This window comes from Paralichthys olivaceus, chromosome 20 (assembly GCF_024713975.1).
Source record: "Paralichthys olivaceus isolate ysfri-2021 chromosome 20, ASM2471397v2, whole genome shotgun sequence".
Taxonomy (NCBI): domain Eukaryota; kingdom Metazoa; phylum Chordata; class Actinopteri; order Pleuronectiformes; family Paralichthyidae; genus Paralichthys; species Paralichthys olivaceus.
The window spans coordinates 9,303,450-9,313,611 of record NC_091112.1 but is presented as its reverse complement, the minus strand read 5'-3'; the positions used below and the strand labels follow the sequence as shown (position 1 = coordinate 9,313,611).

General features: G+C 39.6%; 2 protein-coding genes across 2 annotated transcripts; one reads left to right on the top strand and one right to left on the bottom strand.

Moving 5' to 3' along the window:
• Positions 1-154: 154 nt before the first annotated feature.
• Positions 155-6,803, bottom strand: ptdss1b (phosphatidylserine synthase 1b). The gene is made up of 13 exons (XM_020090857.2): positions 6,500-6,803; positions 6,264-6,355; positions 5,770-5,814; positions 5,545-5,669; positions 4,906-5,064; positions 4,335-4,486; positions 3,940-4,081; positions 3,611-3,723; positions 3,448-3,513; positions 2,471-2,570; positions 1,835-1,894; positions 1,652-1,730; positions 155-1,564 (listed from the first exon to the last, which is right to left on the bottom strand). The coding sequence occupies exons 1-13, from the start codon at positions 6,673-6,675 to the stop codon at positions 1,467-1,469; spliced, it is 1,407 nt and encodes a 468-aa protein (XP_019946416.2). The 5' UTR covers positions 6,676-6,803; the 3' UTR covers positions 155-1,466.
• Positions 6,804-7,001: 198 nt separating this feature from the next.
• Positions 7,002-9,697, top strand: mterf3 (mitochondrial transcription termination factor 3). Its single transcript, XM_020090858.2, has 8 exons — positions 7,002-7,138; positions 7,586-7,941; positions 8,112-8,264; positions 8,353-8,542; positions 8,661-8,808; positions 8,906-8,977; positions 9,080-9,241; positions 9,343-9,697. The coding sequence occupies exons 2-8, from the start codon at positions 7,593-7,595 to the stop codon at positions 9,535-9,537; spliced, it is 1,269 nt and encodes a 422-aa protein (XP_019946417.2). The 5' UTR covers positions 7,002-7,138; positions 7,586-7,592; the 3' UTR covers positions 9,538-9,697.
• The last annotated feature ends 465 nt before the right edge of the window (positions 9,698-10,162 follow it).

Sequence of the window (10,162 nt, the reverse complement as noted above, 5' to 3'; positions counted from 1 at the left end):
CTGTTACGCGGCTTATATGTTCAATTTTTCATGAAACTGTAGTAGAAAGGTGATTGTAGTTTGTGGTGCTGATGAACTGAACAGCATCATGTCCCTGTGTGTGAACGAATGTCACACGGTAAGCATGGATCAACATATGGAGAAAAGTCACAAGGAAATTGAAATAATTTTTTATTTGTTTTGTGTTGTAATATCCACATTTAAAAACTTTGTTATAAAAAAAAATACCCCACAATCTTTCCCAATTATTTATGTACATAAAAACACACATATAAAATCAAAGCTCAGTAATACCAAGTAGTGCATTGAAAATTACAAATAACAAATGTTAATCCAAACTATATGAGTCACCAGGTCATATTAACTTCACATTGTATTAAAACTACGACTCAAAATGAACCTTTGTAAAGGATGATTTCACCTGTGTGATTCTCCTCCTTACTGATTGTCACCATTCATGGTGCTATGGCATTGAATGTCACAGTCTTAGGTCACAACATTGTACACACACGTATTACTTTCTCCCCAATAACAAACACAAAATTGCAAAAATCACACTCAACAGTTGTAAAAAAAACAAGACTTGTTGGTTGTTTCTCCCAGTTTAAGGAGAAAAATATTTCCTGATGTTTTAACTGAGGAAATGCAGGAAGTTCAGTATAACACCAGTGGTTTACTATATTGTAAATAAATGCAAAATATGGTCATTTAAGGCAGCTACAGTAGAATGGCAGTCAGAGCTGATGCCTCCACCAAAAACAGTCTCCTTAAATATGCTGCACGAAATTGTACACACTCAGATATTAGTCCCTTAAATGAATGAATGGACCCACGTCCATTGGACCTACGTCGTTTTATTGGAAGCCTTCCGTAGTTTTTGTGTAATCCTGCTGACACAAAGAAAACGTCCTTGGCGTAGGTAATAATTATTTAAACAAACACTTAAAAGTAAACAAACTTAACTATCACCAATCTTTAGTTTTTCTAGTCAATCTCTTAAATACAGGGCAAAGTAACAGAACAAAGAGATTAAGTGCAAAAGTGACTATAGCATATAAATCAATAAATACAGTCCGGGCGGTGGTGTGAGCGGGTTTGCAGACCACATTGATAAAGCTGGTACATCCCGGACTGGACATAACATGTTTCCCACAGTGTAAAACAACATTCAGTAGTTTCAGGTAGAAAATATATACAATGATGCTTAAGTCAGCATGTTAGTGTTTTGTAGTCCAAGTGAGAAAGGGTTTTTGTAGTCAAACAACCACCATCACCATCTTGATAAGTTACAATAGAGAGTCAAGGCTTGTTGGCGTTTTGGTGTTTGTCTTCTGGTCTGTAGGTTTCATTAAATCCTTTAACTCTCCACAATTATTCTGAAGATTTAAGTGCATGATGTTTTTCACATTGTTGTTTTTTTTCCTAGAGCGTCCATCACTCATCTCTTTCAGAGAAGATGTGAGGCATCAGTATTTCTTTCCTCCGTGTCCGTTCACTAATCTGTTCCTCCCGGAGACTCTCTTCTGTTTGGTGGGTTGTGGACTTCTCGATGTCTCTTTCTGACCTGTGGAGAAGAACACATAATTATATCAGACATTTAGCTTTGAGTTTAGTTAAGAGTCTTAACCAGTTTGTCTGATATGAGACTGACCCAAAACAACGTCTGGGATGAAGCCACAGGAGTTGACAACACTGGTGTTATCACAGTCCTCACACTGCACAGAGAGGCTCTGAAAACAGAAGGAAGCTCAGAGTCAAGGCCTGTCACAACAGGTATAAATAAAAATGTGCTTTCATTAAACGACTGCTACAGATTACCAAGGCAACATCCTACCTTTATTTTATTCTGTTCAAACCAAACCATCCCATATAAACACAGAAGTGTGATGAGTGCCTGGAGAAGAACAGAACACACAACAGACATTTAAAGGTCTGCTTCAAAACTGAGGGTTAGATTTTTTTCCAGACATGTAAGAAAATACACCAAGTGATCAAAAGAATAGAAATCTTGCTAAAGAAAAAACAGATCTTTCACAAAGTTGTACATGTACACACTTCAACAGAAACATGTTCAGTTATACTTCAGGACATTGTTGTTGTGAGGTCTGTCAATATTATCATGATCTCCATTCAGTTCTAATCATTGGCCATGAAGTTAGTTTACATTAACAACGGTTCATGTTCCTGATTCAAAAAGACATTGCAAAGATTCTGGGCTCAAGGATGTGAGCACGTCCTTCTCTCTCACACACTCTCACACACTCTCTCACACACACTCTCTCACACACACTCTCTCACACACTCGCACACGCAACTCCATGACTAACAGACATTACATAACACAACTACTACTTACCTAAATAACCTTTATCTAACCTTATCTTAAAACACACGTACTTTTTGCCACCGTAATGTGACTTTCTAAATAAAGTCCCCACAACCTGAATAATACACACACGTAGTTTCTTACCAGGCAGAGTAGCCACAGAAGAACATAACGAATCTGTGTCTTGGAAAATAAGTCATGTCCAAATTTCACACAGGTGAGAGCCTCCAGGGAAGCAATGGCTCTGAGGAGAAATATAACAGCACAGTTAGATGGATGCTTTTCCTCCTCTGGAGATTTTAAACACAGGCCGATGTATTTAACAATGCCTCCCTCTTTTAGCAATGCAATTTAATGACAGTGAAGCTTCTCTGTAGATGTGAAACTCATTTGAAATATAGTGATCCGTATTTATCGTTTCTCAGCTATGAGGAAAACTTGCAGTGTGACCTTTCGTCATGTAGAAGGGTTTTCACTGCAGGAGTGAACCTCAGACAGAAGAGTCGTGTCTTTGTTCTGTATTTCAGACAGAGCCTGCACCGTTACCACGGAAACTGGAGCAGACAGAGGGCATCAGCCGCTTTGTGTCTGAGATGAGGTCAGTAACTACATAATGTGATGAATTTCAATTGGCTAGTAAAAGAACAGGTTGAAAATGGAATCTTAATACAGCTACTTCAGTACTCTACATTTCAGATAAAATGACAGAATTGAATAATTACCAAAATAAACACAGATGAAAAACTACTACCACTGACATTTTTCTTTGCTCGTTTATCTCTAAATATCACTGTCAACACATATCAACAGGAAGAGATGAACATGTGGCACTATTCCCATTCTCATCTGGATTTGTTTGATCAAATATCCAACCAGTGTGGGCACGGCTGCTTCATTGTGATATAGAATATACCAACAAGGTCAATGATCACAGTTGGTTAAGTTCACTTTTCAGATGACTGATATATCCCTTAAGTATTGTGAATTCACTGACAGATGGTTTAAAGACAATTTTACCCAAAATGTGATAATAAAAGAGCAACTTTTGAAAAACTAGCATTAATGTAACTTTCTAACATGTTTACAGACACTAAAGGGAGTGAAGTGACAGAGATACTCACCCAAACACCCAACATTGTGTGCCAACTCGTTTGCACTGAGTGTCTGTCAGGTATGCATAGTACTGCCTGAAAAAAAGCAATGCATTTTTTGTTTCTTAACCAGAACAACCCAAACATTTCACATCTTCATACACACCAGAGAGTATTAGTATCTGTTACTTACCGAACAGTGGGCGCAGTGATGGCTCCAAGAAGGAGGATGCGACACCAGCTGAGAGGGTGAGAGGCCTGGAAGACGAAGATGTGTTTGAGGAAGAAGGTGTTCAGCTCCGTCAGCTGTGAAGATAAGAGGCGTAGGACAGACAGGACTGAATATGATTCTCCATAGATGGACTGGCCTGACAAACAGGGAGAGCAGGACAGCGCTGTGAAGAGGGGGGCTGTAGAGGATGTGTGATTAATCGCTTAATATAAAAGAAATAATCAACAGATCAGTAGTGAAGGAAAATGTTCCTCATAGCCCTAAAATCAGGCTTTTTTGTCACAGCCTACCTGCCATAAGATCATGAAGAGGTAGATGCCTGCAAGTCTCTGGAAGGATGACTTTGGGTCGAACCAGCGCACGTAGGTCCAACTGGCCGGGGTGAACTGGAGCACGGCTCGCTTTATTTTCCCTGTGGTGGTGTGGATTTCCCTGAACAGACACAGTGTGAGCACAGTTCTTGTTCCAAGTGATGTTATTTCTATACATTTCTACGAGTTCCCTTTCAGGTTTCCTCTGTGTTATGTTCAAAAATTCTCTCAACTATGTTTTGGGGAATTTTTATTAATGGAGTCTTTTCAACAGGAGGATAACTTGAGGATACCATTGATTTTTAAATTTTGGGTCCATATACAGTGTATATCATTTTAGAGAAATCAACTGGAAAGAAAAACGTTGCACTGACTTGATACTGGCCCAGCGGTAAGTCCTCATCTCCAAAAAGCGACAGGCGGTCATTCCCAGCCAGATGCCTCCTCCGTTACACAACAGTATGTCCAGTATCACCTGATCCCACCAGCACTCCGCAAAGTTTGGCAGAAGGTGCATGAAAAACAGCTGTAAAAAAAAAATCATTAAAATGTAAAATTAGAATGGCTTCATTGATTTAACATCTTGTTGGACCATTGAACTCTGTGAAACAGTCTGTTCTGTGATGAGTAAATCTGGTGTCAGGCTCAATCTTGTAATCTAATCCCACTGTCAAGAGTTGGCAGCAGTCGAGGTAACAGATCTGATCATGTGCACAAACACTGCTTTGTTAAGAGGGTTTTTCCCCAATCGTTTCCTGTTGCCTGCACAGACTGAGCAGAGGCACCGTTGTTCTATTGTATGAGCTGCAACTACAAATTAGAGCTGATTAGTTTTTTTACATGTACTTGCAGACGTTCCAGGGGGTTGAATGTTGTCTCGTGCTGGAACTTCACATTAATTTGTGCATAATTTACATCAGAAACTTTACAGTAGACACACGTTACCTCTGTTAGTTCCCAGGTGATGCTGATGGTCCAACAGAGGCCGTAGCTGCGGATGAGCAGAGCCTTCATGGCCCAGCCGGCAAAGTGGCCGAACGCAAAGATGTCGAAGTGGCTCAGGATGCGCTCCCATGTTATCGTTGTGCAGTTTACAGCATATTCCTGTAGAATAGAAAAGAAGATTTACTGAGCCCTGAAATCACAATGGCCACCAAAAGAAGAAATCTAATTTTAAGACTATTCCTCAAACTGAAATATTCCTACGTATTGATCTTGTGTCCTATAAGAAAAGCAAAATATGCTTTATGTAACTCTGCTGAACTGTACTTCCCATCAGCGCATTAAGGATGGTGGTGTTACATTGTACAACAACAACGTATGCTCTCATGTTTAAACAATAGTTTGTTTACTGAAGAAGTCCTCTAGTTTTATTAGTGCTATAAGACTGAAATGAAGATTAGCGTGCCAGTAAAACTTATATCAAGTCACTTTCATTTAAAGAACCAAAAGTTAAAAGTTTTACATTTTACAATCTGTACAAAAAAATTACACAATCAGTTTGATTCAGATAAAAAAAAAGCTCATAAAAAAAAAAAATAGATAACATGTGTGTCCATAAGTCCAAACACTGTTACCTCTTACCATAATGTCGGCTTCCCGTGTGGCGTAGCGCAGATTTGGGTCCAGCCAGTACATCAGGGACTTAACTTGGTTCCAGTTGAGGAAGATGATGAAAACCAGGAACAGGAAGTAGAGAACACTGAGACCTAACCACGACAGGAAAAGAGCAAGTGAGGTTAAAGATACATGAAATGTGGATCTGATCAGAAAACATACGGTACTTTAATTTGATGCACAGTGACTTACCAAACACCATTCTCCATATCGCCGGATGTGGCCTGGTGAAAGGTCCTATTGAGGAAAGTTAGACAAAATAAAAACTCACTCACAATCCCCTGCTTGCTCTTTAATGTGTCCGGGCAGCAGTTTAAAACCAAAAGATTTTTGATCTACTGTGACATGAGATTAAAAAAAAGCAACAAATCCTAATATTTTGGAAGCAGATAAAAAGTTAGATTTAGAACACAAAAACTTCCATTATTAACTAACTTTAACATCTATAACATATATTCATTCACTGTTTAGCATATACACATACTTAAGCATACTGTACCATATATTTATTCACTGTTTAAGTACTTCTGGTTGGATGCAAACTGCATTTCGTTGCTTTGTACTTGTGACATGTGCAGAGACAATAAAGTTGAATCTAATCTAATCATCAGGAATATTCACCTTTATTGACGACGTGTGAACGATGGAGTCAGTGTGAGTGTCAGTTCTTGTGCTGTGTTTCTTACCATTAGGAAAAGCCAGGACACTGACGACCAAGAAGAAGGAAACCACCACAAAAAGACCAACTCGCAGATTGTTGTCTGAGTGCTCATCATTCCTGTTCACGAACCACAGCACATGTTCACAAAGGGAGGATTGTGTCCTCCACACACTCATCACTTGTGTTACACTGACACAGCTGCAGCTGGAAACTGACATTAACCAACTCCTCGCAGAAACAAAGAGGAATCAAGTCGTTTACCTGGTGAACGCAAAGTACATGAGGCTGAGCACAGTGGCCGTCAGCAGGGAGATGGTGTGCGGCTTGTAGAAGAAATCAATGCAGATATCATCCACTTGTTGCTCGTTTATCGTCCGGAAATGTAGTTTATAGTTGGTGTCTTCCTCCCGCGGGCATCGGGAGGAAGCGGCGGCCATGATGTCACGGCTGGGAGTGACTTTCTGAGTTGTATTCGTGTTATTTTAGCAGCTTGTGCTAAAGCTAACAGCTGTAATAATTGGCAGGATGACGTGACAATCCGCGAAACCCACACACACAGAGAAAACCCTGGAGATGGACCGAACCACTGAGCTCACGGGGGGGGGGGCGCCAGCGAAATTACACATTTATATTTATCGAGTCAAACGCGTAAAATCATTTGAAGACGGTATTTTACAATAATCTTTACTAGAAATGTATCATTAAAATAGTTCCTGCGTAAAACAAATCACTGTTTTAAGTATGTTAAATGCACTAGTTCTTCCCCGCACTTGCCCCGTAGTGGTACATCCCTGGTTGTTTCCGTTGAGCTGTTCCGGTATCGAACACGTGAGAACAGTTGACATTGCGCGGTCAGGACCGAGGCTGATCTGAGGATGAAAACATTTGGATTCACGAACTGTGAGTAAAATATGAAGTTAAAAAATAACTTGAGACAACGTGTTTGACTTGAATCTGCATCGGGAAAGCAAGAAGTCCTAATGGGAGGACTAATGATTCCACAAATCCTACACTGCATCAGTTTGCAATAGTATATGGTTTATTGTAAATACACATGAGCAAAAGCATGTGTATGATTAGAAATAGTTCATCTTTGTTGTCCATCGCATTTGACTGGCCTCACAAGTAAAGTATACAATAACCACATGGCTATATATACAAGTGGTGGTAGATAAATGCTAAGCTCTACACTGTTTTTTTTTATGTTCATTGCAGTTTAAATAATAGTAATAATAGTAATTAATATTTTTTATAAACTGGCTGGACACGTGTGTAAAATGTGGTTTGTATTATGACAATATAAAACCAAACCAGATTTAATGTGCCATGTTCATTTGTTCTCTGCAGAGTCATCATGGGGTCGTCCTCTGCACAGCTGTGTCTAAGATGCAGAAGTCTTCTTTGCAGCGTTCCACCGGCCTCAAACACTCTAGTTCGACAATGCACAATGGCCTCAAGCGCAGCCTCCAGAATCCTCAAAGGGACCTCAATTTTCACAGGGAATCACCGAACAACTCAGGCAAGACAGAGGTGGAAACAACAGATGTTATATTACAGTGACTTATCAGACAAACATCTGGCAACTGAGGCTAAAGAAGACAAGTTCACAGAAGAGTTGTCAAGAACGGATGTTGTGGCATACAAGAGTCCCCTGTCGCCAATCAGAGATGCGGTGCCAGTGAATGAAAACCAGATGCCATTAGGTGCATATTGATTTGCTGTTATTCACAAATAATCTACATTTATAAATGGATGAATTTCTGAGTTAATGTTCGTTGTCACTGGTACCATCTTTTAGATAATTTGATTTCAGCTCTATTGTTTTACTGATGGGTGTTGAATCTGTTCCTTTTGAATGTTCTTCATTTATCAGATCTGGATGCTGTTGCTGAATTTTCTGCATTAGAGGAGATCAATGATGAAGAGGCCATCAGTATATCTATTCCTGCAGCCATGCCTCCAGCCTCCACCTCACTTAGAGACTATGTTGACAAGTCGGAGACACTCAGCAAGCTGGTACAACTAGGTAATAAAATCAAAGCTGTTTGGAAGCACATATAGAACTGTAAAGGCAATTGTCTGTTCGCCCATTTCTATTATTCCTTTCATTTCAGGTGTGAGTCTGTGGAAGCTTGAAAAAAGGCCCAATGTGGGTTCCATGCTGCTGAGGCTGGACTTCAACACAGACGTGGCCCCAAGGCTGCTGTTTCTCAAAGGGATCGGGGTGGAGGAATCTCGCTTTGGCTATATCATCACACACAACCCCTTCATTCTCACAGAGAGTTTGGAAAACCTGCAGACCAGGTGATACGAAGAAACATCTATTTTCACCACAAAACGATGTAACACATACGCTGTATATTGTAGTGCTGAAAAGTCAGGTCTCTGTTAATAACATTTAGTTTTTTGGTCATTTGTGAAGGGTGAACTATCTCAAGTCAAAGAAGTTCAGCTCTGAGACTCTTGCATCCATGGTATCCAGAGCTCCGCATCTGCTAAACTTCAGTGTGAAGAGAATGGACAACAGACTGGGTTTTTATCAGCAGCAACTTCAGCTCAGTGCTTCTAATGTAAGCGTCTGTTTCCAAGTATCATCACAGTTTGTTGCAAGAGTGAATTTGTTGATGGAAAGAAGCAAATTATAACTGTGTTTGTTTCTCTTTCCAGGCCCGAAACATTGTCGCTCGTCTACCCAGGTTACTGTGTGGCAGTTTGGAGCCTGTTAAAGAAAATCTGAAGGTACTGAAATGACCATCCATGGTTTAAGTGACCTCTCCTGAGATACAGTGTTTAAATATTTTGATAAATGTTTGTGTCTGTGTTTAAATTTGATCCACTTAGGTTTGTAAAATCGAGCTTGGCTTTAAGGAGAATGAAATCCAACACATTGTTATTGCCGTCCCCAAAGTGCTGACCGCCAATAAAAGAAAGCTCACTCAAATATTTGACCTCCTCCACAACACCATGAAGGTGCCCCACCACCTGATCACCAAGTTCCCACAGGTACTTTACATGGCTGCTTGTTTGCTATAAGGGGATTCATTTTATCTGTGTTTCATTTATCCATATTCAGAATTAAAATTCAAGTATCTTTCCTCACATAGGTCCTGAACACCAAATACTTGCGCATCAGAGAACGCCACCTGTTCCTCGAGTACCTGGGAAAAGCTCAGTATGACACAACGCTGCCCAACTACATCTCCCTGGACCGCCTGGTGTCTTTACCAGATGAGGCTTTTTGCACTGAACTGGCTTCGGCCACGTTGGAAGATTTCTATATGTTCCAAAAGACACTTTGATTCTTTATGAAGATGCATAAAAGTGGACGTAAAATGAATACCATAAAGTCAAAACCACGTATACATGGATGTCTTTAAACAAGAAATGTAGTGCATAAATGGAGTTTGGAATTAAACCTTTGCTTTGTAAATGTGATGTTTAATAAATGCACACTGTGTATATAAGCTCCTCTATCTAAAACAACTGCATCTAATAAGACCATGAACATGATAAAGGTTTTGAATGCTTGTGGATTTGCTTCAGATGAGGGACTGTGTGAAATGATCATCTGTAAAATCATTTGTAATCAGAAAAGATAAAGATTTTCAATGTGGAAAAAGCTCAGGCCTCACTTGGTGGGATTAAACAGCAGTAAGTACAAACACAAAGTATTTTCAATTTACATGAACATTTCCCTTTCTTGTGCTACATAATACTTTTGTTCTACTAATATTGTAATTTTTACACATTCAATTTTTGTTAGGAACTTTTCCGAAGATGGGAAAAAATATAATCTATGTGTTTGATCTTAAATTTAAAGCATCAATGGTCAAAAAACAGAAAATAAGTATATTTCACTGCTTTTTCTCAAATCTCAACCATGTGACACCAGGTCCTGTTCAACACCCACTACAATAAGACTTG

Coding starts and splice junctions, on each gene's coding strand:
- ptdss1b (XM_020090857.2), bottom strand. CDS start 6,675: ATGGCCGCCGCTTCCTCCCGATGCCCGCGGGAGGAAGACACCAACTAT. Junction 5,065..5,544: donor CACGGGAAGCCGACATTATG/GTAAGAGGTAAC, acceptor TCTATTCTACAG/GAATATGCTGTAAACTGCAC. Junction 3,514..3,610: donor ATCACTGCGCCCACTGTTCG/GTAAGTAACAGA, acceptor GCTTTTTTTCAG/GCAGTACTATGCATACCTGA.
- mterf3 (XM_020090858.2), top strand. CDS start 7,593: ATGGGGTCGTCCTCTGCACAGCTGTGTCTAAGATGCAGAAGTCTTCTT. Junction 8,978..9,079: donor CTGTTAAAGAAAATCTGAAG/GTACTGAAATGA, acceptor TGATCCACTTAG/GTTTGTAAAATCGAGCTTGG. Junction 9,242..9,342: donor TGATCACCAAGTTCCCACAG/GTACTTTACATG, acceptor TTCCTCACATAG/GTCCTGAACACCAAATACTT.